The sequence below is a fragment of the Lepisosteus oculatus genome, chromosome 29, assembly GCF_040954835.1.
Source record: "Lepisosteus oculatus isolate fLepOcu1 chromosome 29, fLepOcu1.hap2, whole genome shotgun sequence".
In the NCBI taxonomy this organism is placed as follows: domain Eukaryota; kingdom Metazoa; phylum Chordata; class Actinopteri; order Semionotiformes; family Lepisosteidae; genus Lepisosteus; species Lepisosteus oculatus.
In genome coordinates, this window is record NC_090724.1 from 8,464,667 (window position 1) to 8,482,781 (window position 18,115).

The following is an 18,115-nucleotide window of genomic DNA, read 5'->3' on the forward strand; positions in this document are numbered from 1 at the left end:
AGGCCAGAGACTTTACAGACTAAAACTGCAGCCCTGCGGCAGTGCGGCCAGTCCGCTGCTGACCCGTAGGTACTGACCCGTAGATACCCATAGAGTGAGACCACAGCTCCAGGGCAGACCCAAACCACAATCCACACACCCCCTCTCTCTCCCAAGAGGGAGTCCTGATCTCTGGATGTAACAGCTGTCGATTATGTGCTGTTAATGTGTCCTGGGTTTCTGTATGTCTCTGAAGTCCGGACCACTCTCCCTCTCCCTCGATCCCCATCCCTCTGCCCTGAGCTGCCCCCTCTCCGTGTTCTTACCCAAACTCCTGCTTTTCATCCACATTTCCTCAGTCTCTCCCCCTATCTGCCCCGCTCTCTCTCTCTCTCTCTCCCCGTGACCGTGCGTCTCTGCCCGCAGGCTGACCGCGTTCGTGCTCAAGTCCTTCGCGCAGTCCCAGGCCTTCATCTTCATCGACCCCGCAGAGCTGCGTGCGGCCAAGGACTGGATCATCACGCAGCAGAGGGAGGATGGCTCCTTCCCTGCCGTGGGCCGCATCCTCAACAAGGACCTGCAGGTGAGCTGGGGGGAGCAGCTCTCTGTCAGGGGCACACTGGAGCACTGCCACCCAGAGAGCACAGGCTCAGTGACCACAGCCTGGCCAGAGAGACTGGACACAGGCTGGCCTGCCTGCCCAGAGAGGACCACAGCCTGGCCAGAGAGACTGGACACAGGCTGGCCTGCCTGCCCAGAGAGGACAGGCTCAGTGACCACAGCCTGGGGTAGAAACTGGACACAGGCTGACCTGCCTGCCCAGAGAGGACAGGCTCAGTGACCACAGCCTGGCCAGAGAGACTGGACACAGGCTGACCTGCCTGCCCAGAGAGGACAGGCTCAGTGACCACAGCCTGGCCAGAGAGACTGGACACAGGCTGGCCTGCCTGCCCAGAGAGGACCACAGCCTGGCCAGAGAGACTGGACACAGGCTGGCCTGCCTGCCCAGAGAGGACAGGCTCAGTGACCACAGCCTGGGGTAGAAACTGGACACAGGCTGACCTGCCTGCCCAGAGAGGACAGGCTCAGTGACCACAGCCTGGCCAGAGAGACTGGACACAGGCTGACCTGCCTGCCCAGAGAGGACAGGCTCAGTGACCACAGCCTGGCCAGAGAGACTGGACACAGGCTGACCTGCCTGCCCCGAGAGGACAGGCTCAGTGACCACAGCCTGGCCAGAGAGACTGGACACAGGCTGGTCTGCCTGCCCATAGAGGACAGGCTCAGTGACCACAGCCTGGGGTAGAAACTGGACACAGGCTGACCTGCCTGCCCAGAGAGGACCACAGCCTGGGGTAGAAACTGGACACAGGCTGACCTGCCTGCCCAGAGAGGACAGGCTCAGTGACCACAGCCCTGCCAGAGAGACTGGACACAGGCTGACCTGCCTGCCCAGAGAGGACAGGCTCAGTGACCACAGCCTGGCCAGAGAGACTGGACACAGGCTGACCTGCCTGCCCAGAGAGGACAGGCTCAGTGACCACAGCCTGGCCAGAGAGACTGGACACAGGCTGACCTGCCTGCCCAGAGAGGACAGGCTCAGTGACCACAGCCTGGCCAGAGAGACTGGACACAGGCTGACCTGCCTGCCCAGAGAGGACAGGCTCGTACAGATGCGCTGTGAGAAATACATAGGGAGAGCTTTAATAATAATAACAATAAATAGTTGTAAATGTGGGCATCAGCAGGCGCAGTGGTTAGCGTGTCTGTGTCACAGCGCTGGGGCCCTGGGTTCAGCTGCAGTCTGTATGTCCTCTCCATGTTCACAGGGGTTTCCTCCCATGGTCCAAATGAATGCTGCTGGGTTAATTGGCTGCTGAGAAAACTGGCCCTGGTCCGAGTGAGTGAGTGAGTGAGTGTGCTCTGTGTGCATCCTGTCCCCGGGACAGGCTCCGGCACCCCTGCGGCCCTGAATCGCCCCTGAGGATCTTAAAAGTTCTGTTGATCTTTATTGCTCTGGCGGCAGTGTGATCCGGAGCTTGTGTTGCTTGTCGAGCCTGAGGGGGAGGGGTGGGGGGGTGATGTACAGGTACAGTTGAGCCTGAGAGCCGAGGACAGAGCCGGACAGACCAAGGCTGTGAGAGATGGGGGGGGTGAGTAGGAATGTGGAGGCGGAAGCTAACTGCTTTTCCCCTGGCTGTCGAAGGGAGGCATCCATGGGAAGATCTCGCTGACGGCGTACGTGGTGGCGGCCCTGCTGGAGACGGGAGTGTCCTCTGAGGTGAGTGGGGACGGCCGCTCTGCAGATCTGCGCAGGCAGGGCGTTCCTGCGCAGTGGATTGCTGCATCGTCGCAGGGAAACCATGGAGAGGTCTGCAGTCTTACTTGTCTGCAAAGCCATTTCTCAGACACTCTACTGTAGGCATGAAGATACTATAGGGATGCAGCCCTTTTCCTCTCCTCCTCTCTCTCCTCTTCCTCCCTCTGACTCACCTGACTCTCACACACACACACACACACACACACAAGATCTCTCGTCATCCAGAAGTGGAGCAACATGTTGACTGAAGACTTCCACTTTTCAAAGAGCTCCTAGTGGGGGGAAGAAAACCTCTTTAACCATTCATCACCATTCATCACTTCAAAGCAAACGACTCCGAGCTCTGATCCACAATTAAAAGATGAGACCGTTAAGTTCAAAGCCGGAGGCTTTTATGTGAAGGATGTCTACACCTGAAAAAAGATCCCTCTGCAGAGATGAAAGCCGCAGCACAAAGTGGAGGGGTTTTTGGCGCGTTCGGGAGTGGGCCCTGCAAGTTCTGACCTGGGCGTTGGAGAGGTGCTTTTTGTGAAACCCGACCCATTGGAGACACCCTGGGCCACAAAGAAACAGAGAGAGATTTGTTGAGCCCTTTGTCAGAAAACACTGACAAAAACTGAGCTTCAGAACTGGGGAACTTCATTACATAAAAACACACTGGTAAAAGGCGTCAATATTTTGAATGTCGTTAAACACGAAGCAGTGCGTTATTTTCTGTGGAATGAAGATAAATTACTGTTTGTCACAGTGTGATCGTGAGCAATTCATGTGGCCTCATGAATCATGTTTAATGATGATCAGGACTAGTCGCGTGATGAACTCATCCCAGACGCTTGTCTTCGCTGGCATGAAGCTGTAGTGCAGTCAGAGGCGGTCAGCGTGATGTCATACTGGTGTGAGGCGCTGGCACCGGGCAGGCGGGGTGTCGGGTGTTTTTTGTCTCCTCCTGATAGCTCCCTTGACCCCCCCCGACAGGAAGAGAAGGGGGCGGTATCCAAGGCCAAGCACTTCCTGGAGACCAACACCTACTCGGCGGAGGACCCCTACACCACCGCGCTGTCGGCCTACGCCCTGACGCTCCTGCGCAGCTCCTACGCCCCCCTCGCCCTGCGCCGCCTCAACCACATGGCCATCACACAGGGTGAGCCGCCTGCCCGGCCCCTGGGTTAAAGCTTCTCCTTTGTCCAAGCCATCAACGACAGTATATTTATATATCGGCTTTAGAAAGAATCGGCACCGATTCAAACCATGTGAAAGGAAAAATGTACACAGACACTTGTACAACCTCCAAATTGCATCACAAAATAGTCCAAATTTCCAGGTGTGCGCAGCACCATGTTCTGTGATTCATAACGAGGCAGGGTGACGTGTTGCGGGCCTATTGCACTATAAACCAGCAGGCTTGTGAACACATCTCTTCTAATCCAATAGAAATATTGCTCTCGACTTGGAGACGGTTTTGCCAACACATACTGCTTGTTAACTCTGCGTGCAGTTTGCGTTGCGCCTTTTCTGCAGTGCACAACCTGTACTAATTCTCTCGTACATCGCACTATATGAATCACTACAGTGACTAGTGAGCAGGAAGGGCCTGCTCACGTTGCGGTTGTCGCTCTCGCCCGTGGAGAGACCAGGGGTTTTCTACGACATGGTGATTCACAGTACTTTCCCAAAGTTCACCATTTTTGTGCTTAATTCGAGATGCGGCAGCTTTTTCTATAGCAGCAGTGAGTTTATTTTGTTATCGAAAATGAATCACAGGTCTGAGAAATTGAGATTGTGGTTCCCCCCCAACAATTAACTAAGTGGGAATTGACTGGGGTGTTGGGCTTAATTGATCAATATTGGCCGAAGCCTTTTAGCAGCTTGCAGGACTGGCCATGTGTGCAGGCAAGCTCCTGTCCTCCGTAGTAGTGAGGGGCTAACGCCCGCGTCCTGCCCCACGCTCTGGAATAAAGGGCCTTAAAAAGAGGTGCGTTGTTTTATTGAACGTTTCACTGCCCTGCTGCAGATGGGTTCACGCACTGGAGTCTGATGGGAAGCACGGTGACAGACGAGGACACCTTCATGGGCTTCAGCGACGGGCTCTCGCAGTCAGGTATAGCGCCTTTCGGAGCGGGGAAGCTGCAGCGCCTCCTCCCTGCGTCGTCCTTCCTCCTGGGGGGCGCTCACAGCAGGGCCCTGACGGCGGTCTGTCTCTGCAGTGGTATCCGCGGAGGTGGAGATGACAGCCTACGCCCTGCTCACCTACACCCAGCTGGGCGACGTGGCCTCGGCGCTGCCCGTGGTGAAGTGGCTGTCGCAGCAGAGGAACGCGCTGGGGGGCTTCTCGTCCACACAGGTACCCTGCAGCCCCCCCGCCCCCCCCAGAATGCTTGGCAGGAGGGGCTAGGAACTGATTTGTCAAAGTTGCATGCCACTGGTCTTCACTGTTCTTCTTTTGTCTGTGCCTTTCCCGTCACCCGCTCGTGCTCGCCCCCTGCTGGCAGGATACCTGCGTGGCGCTGCAGGCCCTGTCGGAGTACGCCATCCTGTCCTTCGTGGGAGGCATCAACCTCACCATCTCCCTGGCCTCTACCAACCTGGACTTCCAGGAGACCTTCGAGCTGCACAAGGACAACAAGAAGATTCTGCAGAGTGCTGTGGTAACGCCCCCTGCTGGACCCTCTGACGTATTGCATCTTTATGTATCCTTAGCAGAGATGTAATTCTGATCTCCTTTGAGAGGGAGGGTTATTGGTTTTGACTGGGTAAAATAATTTGATAAATTTAATTTAAAATTAGATTATGTTTCTATGATGACGGATTCAACATGCCTACAACACTGCACAGCTCTGAGAGTGACTGACTGCCCGCTGGACTGCGCAGCTCTGAGAGTGACTGACCGTGCCTGCAGCACTGCGCAGCTCTGAGAGTGACTGACCGTGCCTGCAGCTCTGAGAGTGACTGACCGTGCCTGCAGCACTGCGCAGCTCTGAGAGTGACTGACCGCCCGCTGGACTTCACAGCTCTGAGAGTGACTGACCATGCAATCTGGACTGTGCAGCTCTGAGAATGACTGACCGTGCCTGCAGCACTGCGCAGCTCTGAGAGTGACTGACCGTGCCTGCAGCTCTGAGAGTGACTGACCATGCCTGCAGCACTGCGCAGCTCTGAGAGTGACGGACCGTGCCTGCAGCTCTGAGAGTGACGGACCGTGCCTGCAGCTCTGAGAGTGACTGACCGTGCCTGCAGCTCTGAGAGTGACTGACTGTGCCTGCAGCACTGTGTAGCTCTGATCTTTGTGTCCCCTGTGTTGCAGATCCCCAGTATCCCCACGGGCCTGTTTGTCAGCGCCAAAGGAGAAGGCTGCTGTCTCATGCAGGTGCATCATATTTTCTTCATTCGCATGTTGTTGCACTTTGAAAATGTTAGATGCGTGACTCTGGTTTGGTATCACCAGTTCTTAAGCAGCTGTGCTCAGAGCGGGTGCCATCTTCATTGCACATCATCTGAATGTCGGTGCACCTCTTCCTGCAAGCGAGGTGGCTGTCCGCTGGGAGAGCAGACACCCGTGGGCACTTCGCCACAGGGGGCGCTGTTGCAAAGGGTCTGTGGCTCCTCCGGGCATTCTGTCTACATGGGCCCAGCTGGCTCATGACACGACCCAGACTAAAAGCAGTGATCTCTGGCCTACTCCACCTGTGCCTGCAACCCACCCAGGCAGCTCAGACGTTTGAGGCGCCTGAAAGTTGCCCCTTTCCACTAAGGTTTGAGGCTCTCTGGCTGTATCACTGTGAAGAAATGCAATCTGTATTTGGGACTGTACTTGCGTTAGCTCATCCCCCCCGCTGCACCTCAGCTGCCTGGGAACTGACAGGGCCCCAGGACACACAATGCTATCATGCTCTCTGGTCTGAAGTGCTTTGAGGATGTGCTTTGACCAGTGCTGGATTTCCCATTAGGCAGTGCAGGCACAGTACCTAGGGCCTGGGAAACTGTTAGGACCTACGAAGGAGGGAAACACTAGTGACTCACGAAAAACGAGCTGAAACAACACGCTGGCGATCGACTCTCGGTTCTCCACATCAACAATCACACGCTCTCTAGCAGCTGTTCTAGAAACTAGAAGTGTGGAAGTGATGGTCTCTCGACTCGCCCCATCAGTCACGGGGTTTAGCATGAGAACAGTTTAAAGTGCATCTTGTCCATCAACGTCATTCAACCGGCGCTGACCCCTCTCCTGGGGTGAAAGTGCAGAGGGCCGACGAGCGCCACAGTCCGGGCCTGGCTGGCTGTGAGCAGCTGGGAGGACACCTGGAGGGCTTCTGCAGAACAGCTGCTGCTGCACTGCGAGTCCCTCCGGCAGCAGGAGCCACCTGCTGGAGTCCTGGAGGTCTGGGATCCCCCAGGAAGAGCCAGGAGAGCCGAACAGACCCCCCCCACCCCCCCCTCCTCCTCACCTGCGGCCTTTACTCGCCCTGCCTCCCAGATCGACGTGTCCTACAACGTTCCCGACCCTGTGGCCAAGCCTGCCTTCCAGCTCAGCGTCAGCCTGAAGGAGCCCAAGCCCGAGCACCGGCCGCCACCCCGCCCCAGATCCCGGACGGACAACCGCTCGGAGTTCGGCCGCCACCAGAGGGCGGTGACCGATGACGACGACCCGGCGTCGGATCAGTACCAGCTGGAGTACCGCGTCACCCTGGAGGCCTGTGCCAGGTGGGGGGGTATCTCTGGGGCCGGGGCAGGAGGGTGGGGTATTTAGCGTGACTGAATGGGACTGTTGATTTCATAAAGGGCAACAAATGAACGTGTTTAACAAGTCCTGCTCATCGCACGCACAAAGCTTCCTCTGAATCGTGCAGGTCTGGAGCTGTCCAACAGCAAGGCCTGAGCTTCAACCCAAGTTTGGTCTTCGGTTGTGTAATTTACCCTTAAATTGCTCACTTTCATCCAGCTGCAGTAGCACCATCAAAAAAAGCAGTCGGAGCATAGATAGATCGATAATACTTTATTAATCCCGTAGGGAAATTGATGTGTTACAGCAGTCCAGCCCAAGACAAGCAAAACAGACATCAGACCAAAAGACAAACAAAACAAATAAAAATAAATAAATACCTAGGTGTGTGCAAAATGTGCTGATCATAGTCTCTGTAAAAACAATAAGCATAAGAACCGGACTGGAATGGAACAGGTGGTTTTACCCCTGCTGGTAGTAACAGGCAGTTTCAGTCATTTTCCGACCGGAAGGTTTATTTCTGAGCGTCAGTTTGAGGGCTGCTGTAAGGGACCGCGCCACTGCAGGCTTCCCATCATGCCTCTTCCCTCCAGGTGGCTCCACTCTGGCTCGTCCAACATGGCCGTCCTGGAGGTGCCGCTGCTGTCTGGATTCCGTCCTGACGTGGAGAGCTTGGAGAAGGTAAGACGGGGGGGGCGCGCCGTTTGTGTCCACGACCACTTTTGTGGGTGGAAGGACGCGCTGCCCGTCCAGCGTGGTGCCCGGCGTCCAGTCTGCGCGCGCCCGACGTTTCTTGTGCTCCGCGGTGCGGCCCCTCACTGAATCTCCTATCACGGCCCACGCCGCGGGGGGGGTAGTGCCCTCTGTGGACAGGCCCTCATTCCGCGCGGCTGCCTGGGGGGCTGTCTGAAGCGAATCCCTGGGAAATCGGCCCGATCCGGGCCTGTTTACTGCCGCTCGGGGACGGACACTCGCTCCCCACATCTGGAGGCGATTTGAGCGGAGGCAGCGTGTCTTGGAATTTATCAGCTCCAGCCCCACTCCCTCCTCTTCAGTGTGTGTGTGGTCATTTTCAGCCAGGAATTGTGTTGCAGGGTTGGGGGGGGGGGGTGCATTCTTTAAGACTCCAGAAACTACCCCCCCTTTCTGCCCCGTTCTGCCCCCTTGGGCTGTTCCGAGCCATCTTTCCTTGGCTGGGGCAGAGTTGCCCCCCCCACCCGGACCTGTGGATGCGTCTATTTCCAGGGGGGATTCGGGGGTTTTGGCTGTACTTTTCCATGAGGATGCCAGGAGCCAGGAAAAGGGATGAAGCGATGCCGGTCATTCCGACACGGATCGCGGGGAAAGAGGGGTGTTTTTGGCCCGCGGCGCAGGCCGGGGAGGGAGCGCATGCGGCGGACGTCTCCGAGAGGACACGTCGCCGGGTGAGACACTGACCGCCCTTACAAGCCTGAGAGAGGCCCAGGCCATCTTCTCCCCATGTGGCGCCTCCGCTGGGCCGAGGAGAGGAACACAGTAAAAACCCCCCCTTCGTTATCGAAGGTCCCCAGTAAGAGATGTTCCTAATAGAGAGATGTCCTGGGGGTGAGGAGCGCAGCATCATTGACCTTGTAGGTCAATAATACTGCACACCCCACCCTTGTCTCTCTGCATTTGGGGGGGCAGAGCCCCATGCAGATACGGCCAGCAGGTGCTCTGTAACTCATGGTCCCTCGTTACCGGGTTGGGGGTGATGGAGCCCCAGCTACACAGCAGTCGGAGAGGCCCAGATTCAGCTCCCCAGCTCTGCTCATCTCATGAACGGCTCGCGCCCAGGGGAGCTGCAGGCTCGCACCCCAATATCCACCCTTCCCTGCCGACGCCTAACCCCAGTCATAGGCGAGACCCTCCTCTCTCGGCCCTGCGCGCCCCAGAACGCCAGGATCTGAAACCGCCCGGAGCTGTGAAGCTGTCGGACTCGGTAGCAGCTCGCGGGTTCAGCCAAGGCCGCCCCAGGAAGATGTGAAATCGTTTCCTCGGCGGCGCAGGCGATAATGATGTTAATTGCCTGCACTTAGAGGTGAAATTTAATAGCGGGGCCCAGCAATAATTCCGATTCACCTGGAAAATTCCAGTCACGCTGGGGTCACGGCGCAGTGGGGGCGCCTGCTCGGAGTGGCTCCGGGGCCCAGCGGCGGGACGCCGGGAGAAATTTGATTTGGGAAAACCGGACGAAAGAATGGAGCCCTGGTCCGCGTGGCCTGGCGCTCCGGCAGCTCCAGGTGTCTTCAATAAGCGTGCCTGGCGCGGGGAGGGCGGCTCTCCGGAGTCGGGGAGACGTACCCCAGGCTGTCCTCTCGCTGGTCGGGTGGCGCCAGCGAGGTCGGGCACCTCGTAAAGCTGCTGGAGCTGTGCCTGCAGGGGGGGGGCCGACTTCACCCCCCCACCGGCACCCCGTAAAACAGGCCTGACAAATTGGAGCTGATTTTTCCTTGCGGAAGCCGGGGCAGTATCGGGGGGGGCGGAGGGGTGCTGGGAGCCGGAGAGGTGGCGAGAGGGGGGTTAACCCCTGCCTGTCCACGGCTCTGCCCGACTCCGCTCCCCCTCTCCTCTCTCCCGCAGGTCCTGATGGACAAGAGGGTCGGGCTGAAGCGGTACGAGGTGGACGGCCGCAAGGTCCTGTTTTATTTTGATGAGGTAATTGCTCCTGCCCCCTCTCCACCCCCGCGCACACAGCTCCCTTCACTCCAGAATTGTTTTGGATCGAGCCTACATGCTGACCCAGTTCTGCAGAACTGAGAAAGAGACAGCCTGCTTTAACTCCGAAGGGGTCGGGGAGATCTTGCTCTGAGCTGAAAGGGCAGGGCCATCAATACCGACGTGTGCTGCACCGCCGTGTGCAAACAACTGGACTGGATCTCTCTGGGCCAGGGTGGACGCCCAGCTCTGTGACAGCTGGATCTCTCTGGACCAGGGTGGACGCCCACCTCTGTGACAGCTGGATCTCTCTGGACCAGGGTGGACGCCCACCTCTGTGACAGCTGGATCTCTCCGGACCAGGGTGGACGCCCACCTCTGTGACAGCTGGATCTCTCCGGACCAGGGTGGACGCCCACCTCTGTGACAGCTGGATCTCTCCGGACCAGGGTGGACGCCCACCTCTGTGACAGCTGGATCTCTCCGGACCAGGGTGGACGCCCACCTCTGTGACAGCTGGATCTCTCTGGACCAGGGTGGACGCCCACCTCTGTGACAGCTGGATCTCTCTGGACCAGGGTGGACGCCCAGCTCTGTGACAGCTGGATCTCTCTGGACCAGGGTGGGCGCCCAGCTCTGTGACAGCTGGATCTCTCTGGGCCAGGGTGGACGCCCACCTCTGTGACAGCTGGATCTCTCTGGAGAGATCCAGCTGTCACAGAGGACGCCCACCTCTGTGACAGCTGGATCTCTCTGGGCCAGGGTGGACGCCCACCTCTGTGACAGCTGGATCTCTCTGGGCCAGGGTGGACGCCCACCTCTGTGACAGCTGGATCTCCCTGTTCCCTGGAACAGACGCTTGAGGGCTTTCTCTTGTGGTTTCTTAATTAGCGGTGGTCTGGATGCTGTGTGACAGCGCCTGTGAGTGTGCGTGTCTCTTCCTCTCTCCCGCTGTGCGCGCCTCTCCGGTCACCCCCTCCAGCCTCTCACCCCCTGGCTGTGTCGCTGTCTCTCAGATCCCCAGTCAGTGCATGACCTGCGTCAGTTTCCAGGCCGTCCGGGAGTACATCGTGGGGAAGACCGCGCCCGTGCCCGTCAAGGTCTACGACTACTATGAGCCGGGTAGGCTAGTGCATTTTTCTTTCTTCCCCAAAGCTCGGGGCTCATAAGTACGAGAGCCGTCACCCACCAGCAGGCCCAGCGGGCGGGGTGGGCCAAGTGGCTGGCTCTGCGTTGCTCCGAGAGGGCGGAGGACGTGACGGGGTCTCTCTCCCTCGCAGCGTTCGAGGCCACGAGGTTCTACAACGCCAGCCAGAGCAGCCCCCTGGCCCGCGAGCTCTGCGACGGCACGACCTGCAACGAGGTGGAGAGCTCGACCAGCCACTGGAGCGGTAGGTCTGCCTGCCCGCCGTCTCGCGACCGGGGGCGCCGGGGTGTGAGCGGGTCCGTTAGGGCAACTGGGGCTGCGGTCTCGGCACCAAACGCTCTCTGAATGGCTGGATTAATCGGGTCGCCTCCTTAATTCATCCCAAAGAAACGATTCCAGGTCTTTAGAAAGTGGGGGTCCCCTGGGGTCCCAGGCCTCTAGACCCCCCCCTGCTGTCGATTCTCGCAGTTCAGTTAAATTCGGGCTCTACTGTCCTGGTTTGGGGAAATTCGTCTTACAGCACATCCCCCCAATATAAAAGAGGAGACGCATACACAAGGCCAGTGACGGAACAGGCAGGGGTGTGCCTCTGTTCGCTACAGGGCAACACCCAGGATGATGATGATGATGATCACAGGGAGATGAAGAACATCTGGCCCCAGCTGTGGGGTCTGATTGTCTGGGGAGCAGGGCCCCTTATACATTCGTCTTCACATAAATTCTTAAGCGCCAACTTTTTTCCCATCATACCCACCCGATTTGCGGCCGCCAGGCGTGCGTCTCTCAGGTCCCGGGTGACCCCCAGATCCGCACGCGGAGGAAGGGGAGCAAGCGGACTCCCCCGCTCCACCCGCCTTCCAGCCCCTCGTCTTCGAGCCTGTCACGGGCAGAGCCACCCCGACCCGGAGGTCCGGCGCCGGCCGGAGGAGAGGCCTGACCCTCACAGGGCGCTCCTGGGAGCCAGGAGATCACCGGCCGGCTCATCCCACCCTCCGCCACCCTCCGCCCGGCAGTGCAGGGTCACATCAGCCAGCGACACGGCCCCCGGCTCGAACCCGTGTTCGCAGAGCTCGACACGCCCTCAGGGGGGCCGCCCTTGCCCCCCCGCGCCTGTCACGATCTTCCTACCCTTGGATTTTGTCACATTGAGCGCCTGAGGTATCGACCTGCTCTTCTTCCAGGTCTTTCCGAGCTGGAAACCTCCCGCAGGAGAATCTACAACTTTTTTCCCCTCTCCTTTCAACCCTCATGCCTGATCTTCCCAAAGCGCAGTGTTCAGTTCTGCCGCCACGTGTGAGGCGGGGTGGTGGACCGGGGAGAGGCAGAGGGAAGCTCCCTGGGCCCAGATCTCGGAGCAGCAGCCCTCTGTTATTAGCGTTTCCGAGAGACACGCTCTCATTAGGCCGGAATGGAGTTGCTACAACAAACTCCGGCGTTTTGCCACCCGTCGCCACGGCAACACGGCTGTGACCCTGCCTTTGTTGACGGTCTGTTTTCCTGGCCTTGCTCGCTTCACCGCGGGACACCACCCCCCCCCCTCCTCCTCCTCCTCCTCCTTCTCCTCCCCGTCCTCCGCCTGCTGTCTGCGCTGACACCTGCTGCGCGGGGCTGGGGGGCCGTGCCCAAACCGAGGCAGGCAGGCCCTGGGGCGCCGGCTTGGGCCTCCCTCCTGTCTGACAGAGGCGCTGAGAGCCGGTGGCGGCGGGGGGGGAGCGGGGGGCCGTGAGAGGCCGCAGCAGAGGAGGCCCCGGTCCCACAGGCCCGTCTGCAAGGCCAGGGGCAAGATTTGCGAGGCGGGCCAGAGGGGAGGTCACGGTCTCTGGGCTGTGATTAAATGGTCACTGGTGGCATCCTGTGACCTCAGCCAAACGATACCTCCCTCCCCAGCCCCCAGACTTCTCGAAACACTCGAGACCGACCGCGCTGCCCTGTAGGACAGCCAGAGTGCCCCGCGATCAGCAGGAAAACTGCAGGGGACCGGCGGGCGCTTGTATCAAGAGGCACCAGCCTTGTGTTTTTTCTCCCGTCTGCCTTTCAAACACAACGAGAGCGTGAAGCCCAGGGCGCGGCCTGCTGCAGACGGGTCGGGCTCTCGCTCCTGAAGATGAGCTCAGCCGAGCAATGTCTGAGATCTGGGGAGGGGGCTTTCCTCTCGAAGGGATGTGAGTCCCAGAGAGTCCTGCTGGTTCCACCCAGATCTGTCGCCCCTCCTGGTCGATTACCAGCTGCTTCAGCTTGCTGGGAGGCCAGTTTCCAACCAGCTGCCCGGCCCCAGGGGAATCCCGTCCCTCAGTCGCGAACCCACTGGACCGTCGTTCCCGTGTGATTTCATTATTCCGGCTGTTGGCCTGCTTGCCCAAGCTCAGGAGGCGCCAGCGTGTCCTTACGCCGTGTCCCTCTCGTGTCCCGACCCCAGGCTTCGTGCAGCCCGGCTCCTGCCACAACGTGTTCGGCTGCCCCGAGGAGGAGCGCTCCGAGCGCTGCACCTGCGCCCGGGACTGCGGCTACGACGGCGATCCGGTGTGCGGCTCCGACGGCGGCCTGTACCAGAACCAGTGCCAGATGGAGGTGGCCGCCTGCCGCAACGGCACCCGCATCGAGCAGGTGCCCCTGAACCAGTGCCCCACGGGTACGTGTTGCGCCCGTCTCGCTGGCTCGCTCGGGGCGCCCCTGTTCTGACCCGCCATCCAGTGCCACATCTCCTGCACAGAAAATCCCACCTGCGGCCTGTACCGTCCGGCTGGCTCTTCCCTAGTGAGGCTGGTGCACCACGCTGCTTTAAAGGGGAAATGCAGTCCCAGTTTCTTAAATCTGGGTCACAAAATCAATTCCGTGACAGCACAGAAGAATTGTGCAGATTTCGAACCCAGCACCACATCGTGAACTTGGTGAAAGCACCGTACATCACCATGTTGTCGCAAACCCGCGCGCAAATTCCCACGTACTGTGACGAGATGTGGCCCTTCCCGCTCACTAGTCTTTGCAATGACATGGGATGTGGGGCGAATAAACACAGGTTGCGCTGCCGACATTTCACTGCGGAGAAGTTCCAACGTGATCTGCATGCAGCGTTGACAAGTAAATAGTATTCTTTCTCACCCCAAAGTATGAAAAAAGTGTTGCAGTTCTTTGCTGTCATTGTTCTGGGTTGTGCCCTGGGCTGTTTTCACTGATCCAGGGGGTCAAATGTGCAGACAGATGAGATGCTTACCAGAGGAGAACAGGAATAAAAAAAAGCTTTTATTGCTTGCAATCTGCCCCCTCCTGCTGCAACAAGGAAGTATTATTAAATCCGAGATTGAGGGGAGGACCCACAGAGGGTTGGGGGAGTCTGGAACGAGCTGCCCAGGGACCCTGCCCTCTTTCAGGAAACAGCTGGATGATACCCTGGGATCTGTTAGCGCCCAGTGTCCACAGTGGGCTGGAAGGGCTGCTCTCGTTTGTAGTCATTCTGCTGCTGCTACTCACGAGCACATCAGTGGGATCTGTCCAGGAGGAGCCCGAGAGACTTCGCCCCGACCCTCGCAGGAAAAGCGTGCTCCCCTTTTCTCCTTCGGGGGGCCTTGAGAATCCCCAGAGCTCCCAGCGACACCACAGCTCAGGCCAACAGAGCGAAGAGTGGCACTGGGAAGGCGGAGGCCGGCGGGGGGGGGGAACCGGAGAGCCGCCGCCCTGACCTCACCCCAGTCTCGCCGCGGGTGTCCGGTGCCCAGGGTGGGTGGCACCGATCCCAGCTTGGCGAGCAGGGGGAGCGGCGCTGGGCCAGGCTGGCAGCCCCGGGCGAGAGCGAGTGAGCAGGGCCCTCTGGGAAGGCTGCTTCGCTCATCCAGCCCACGCAAACACTGCTGTGAGCACTTATGCGCCCCCCCCAGCTGAAAGAGAAGGAGAGGGTCCGGCGAGCGCAGGCTTTAGAGAAAACCGCACCCCGTCCTCGTCAGACTACTGCTGGCCGAGCTGATTCACAATTAAACTGCTGTAGAGTAGAGGAGTTTGATGCCATGGGCACACGGGAATTATAATTCCCGCTGATCTCTCAGGACATGCACAGGACGACACAGTGTAGACAGTACATTACAAAATGGCACACAAGAAATAGTTACAAACAATATCAATAAATATGTTATAGAGAACAATAAATCCGTAGTAGTGAAAAAAAACATGGTAATCCATGCAAAAAGTGCATAATGCATTGCACAGAGGTGATCAACTGCAGCCGCTGTGTGTGAGTGGTTAGTGGTCACTGGGTTTCGATCCCAGACTGCATCTGCACGCCTTACTGCGCAAAGACCAACAGGTTACTGGAAAACCCATCAGGATGAAGAAGAGCCGTATGGAGAAGCCAGGCAGGCTGGAAGGGAAGAGTTGGGACTGCAGCAGCTGTTGGAGACAGCAAAACGAAACACTCCCCCCCCCCCGGGATCAGCAGGGAGAGGCGAGAATTCCTCGGCACCTGGGATCTGCCTGGGCAGGCCCTATTGGAAAGGCGACCCCCCCACCCACTCACCCCCACCCCTCCCCCCCGCCCCCACACCGGCACAGCAGCCTGTGAGGAACAGCTGTTCAGGTGAGGGCAGATCAGCAGATTAGCTTTCGGAGAGGAGAGCAGTGGCCCAGCTGACTCCCCCCTCCCTGTATTACAGGCTGTCCCAAGTGACAGAGCGCCCTGTCTCGGGTTTTTGCGAGAGCAGAATTCCTCTCTGATGCCGAGCCTGGCGGCCGAGAAGCCCCCCTTGTGGCAGTAGGTAAAGCTGGGGTCCGCAGCAGAGCCACTCGACTGCCCCCCCCCCAGACGAGACGCCCTTGTCCAGGCAGACCCCTGGAGACCGAGAGAGTGCCGGGCTGGGCGCCGTCCATGCGCGTGTCATCGGGTTCCAGCGACTGGTTCTTTCAAGAGAGCAAGAGCAGATTCTGGCTCCCAGATCCTACAGAGCCCCCCATCCTCCCCCTTCTCCCATGTTCTGGAAAAACCCTCCGGAAACCCGTTCCGAAAGCTCTTCGGGCTGCTCCAGTGGGATGAAGGATGAACACACCCTGCGCTGCAGGCCCGTGTGGGCTGGACACACTGCTGATGTTTCAGTGCCCCGGGCTGCTGTGGCCGAGGACTGGCAGAGGCCTTGTGGAATGAGATTCTGGGATCAGCCAACCCTGCTCGTGTTTTTATCCCTTTAATAATAATTCCTCACACTTATAGAGCGCTTTTCCGGACACTCCACTCAAAGCGCTTTACAGGTAATGGGGATCCCCTCCACACCTACCTGGATGATGCGCCAGTCCACCCCCACACACCAGCTCTCAGTGGGGAGGAGAGCAGAGTGATGAAGCCAGTTCAGAGATGGGGATTATTAGGAGGCCATGATTGGAAAAGGCCAGGGGGGAAATTTGGTCAGGACACCAGGGTTACACCTCTACTCTTTTCGAGAAACGCCCTGGGATTTTTAATGACCACAGAGAGTCAGGACCTCGGTTTTATGTCTCATCCGAAGGACGGTGCCTTTTTACAGTATAGTGTCCCCGTCACTATACTGGGGCATTAGGACCCACACAGACTGCAGGGTGAGCGCCCCCTGCTGGTCACACTGACACCTCTTCCAGCAGCAGCCTCAGCTTTCCCAGGAGTCTCCCCTCCAGGTACTGGCCAGGCTCATACCTGCTGGGCACCAGTGGGGCTGCCAGCTGGGAGCTGCAGGGTGACAGGGCCGCTGGATGACTTTTCTTACTTGTCATGTTTCTTGTGCTGCTGCTGACGGTGTGACTGCGCTGTGTCTCCCCGCAGTGGAGAGTGTCCCGGACGAGGGAGAGCTGGGGATCGGGGCCGTGGAGGAGCAGGAGCCCGTCCCTCTGCAGACAGGTACACCCCCCCAGCCTCGGCCCAGCAGAGCCAGGAATGAGACTCCCAGGCCGAGCCGCTCCAGGGATTTACCAGCTCCAGCCATGTAGCCAACAAACCCTGGAGCGGGTCAGGGCGCTCCGGAGCGGGAGAGTGGTTTGACACCTGTGCAGCCTCTGCACAACTGCATTTTGAAAGGGCGGCATTCGCACTGCTGACACGTACACGTACTGGAGTGTTTGCCATTTTCCGGGGCCGTCTTGTGGGGAGGAGAGGGGAGGGACACAGCCCGACTTCAGAGGCGGAAGGCAAGGCAGGCGTTTTTTCAAAGGCGCAGATGTGTCAGAGCGTCAATGCATGTCGAATGCAGCCCCCCCGAATCCCCAACCCCCTCTTTCCCTGCTTTTGAAAGTCGCCCAGCTCTGATTATACAGTGCGGGGCAGACAGCGGTGACGGGCTGCTGTCGGAACTTGCTCTCGTCTGCAGTGCACTCCAAACCCTGCAGCGCACACGCTCCAACTCGCAGGAGAGAGGAGGAGGGGGGGGGGTGAACTCTGTCACTCCTGACACATGCCTCCTGAAAAACACGACGGCTTCCAGCCTTGTCCTGTCCGCTCGCCGCGCTGCCGGTCGGAGGCGGATCGCTTCCCTCTCGGAGAGGAATGTAGCCGGAGAGGGTGCCCGCTCCGTGCCGCAGCGCCTTCGCCGCCTCTAATGGCGCAGAACGCTCCGGGTTTTTGGTGATTTTGTTTTCCCCTGGGTCTGCAAAGTGTACCCTAAGACATCGTGTAAACCGAAAGGCGCCCCCACCCTGTCGCTCGGTTCTGGGCGTTTTTTTTTAAAAAACCGGCAGTGTTCCGTGTCAATACAAAGAAACAAAAAGAAATCGGCTGTTTGCGTCCCAGTACGGACTGCAGCAGCGGGAATCCCGCGGGAGAGAAGTCTGAGGGTGAGAGCGGGAGTCCGGCCGAAGGTCACGGTGTCCCGACCCCGTGAGAGCCCCGCTGAGCAGTTCCAGACAGCTTCCCTGTAAAACACCAGGACTTCCCCTGGGGAATTACTTGCTATGTGTGGCCCGGTGTCAGAAAACCAGTCTGTTTAAGGATTCGACCTCAAAATTAAGATTTTTGGATCCCAGTAGTTCTGGTGTTGCAAATTTAAGGCCAGTCCTTAAAAAATAATAATATCTCCCTTTAACGCTGTGTTTTAGAGGTCATCAGAGACGTACATTAATGGCACTGCATTGGATGAGCCTGGAGCTGGGATATCATTCCAAAACTATTAAGGGTTTTTCATGTATTCAACAGCTATAAAACGTTCATGAAAAATCTGTTTAGCATTGTCCTGTGTTCTGCTCCACCCATTAAGAAATTCATCGTTAACAACAGGTTTTTACAGAGAGAGTGGTTATGTGGATCGCCAAGGGTACAAGCTTGAGGTTCTCTTGC

The 18,115-nt window shown here is 58.3% G+C and overlaps 1 protein-coding gene across 2 annotated transcripts in view; it reads left to right on the forward strand.

Annotated features, from left to right (window-relative positions):
- Positions 1-18,115, forward strand: part of cpamd8 (C3 and PZP like alpha-2-macroglobulin domain containing 8) — a 56,319-nt gene that overhangs the window by 33,926 nt on the left and 4,278 nt on the right. For both annotated transcript variants that reach the window (XM_069185934.1, XM_069185933.1), the window contains exons 28-41: positions 406-562; positions 2,186-2,260; positions 3,275-3,440; positions 4,311-4,397; positions 4,504-4,640; positions 4,789-4,944; positions 5,601-5,663; positions 6,771-6,997; positions 7,610-7,697; positions 9,618-9,692; positions 10,709-10,814; positions 10,973-11,083; positions 13,256-13,468; positions 16,613-16,687. In XM_069185934.1, the coding sequence (XP_069042035.1) occupies positions 406-562; positions 2,186-2,260; positions 3,275-3,440; positions 4,311-4,397; positions 4,504-4,640; positions 4,789-4,944; positions 5,601-5,663; positions 6,771-6,997; positions 7,610-7,697; positions 9,618-9,692; positions 10,709-10,814; positions 10,973-11,083; positions 13,256-13,468; positions 16,613-16,687 (1,736 nt within the window). The remainder of the gene's footprint in view (positions 1-405; positions 563-2,185; positions 2,261-3,274; positions 3,441-4,310; positions 4,398-4,503; positions 4,641-4,788; positions 4,945-5,600; positions 5,664-6,770; positions 6,998-7,609; positions 7,698-9,617; positions 9,693-10,708; positions 10,815-10,972; positions 11,084-13,255; positions 13,469-16,612; positions 16,688-18,115) is intronic.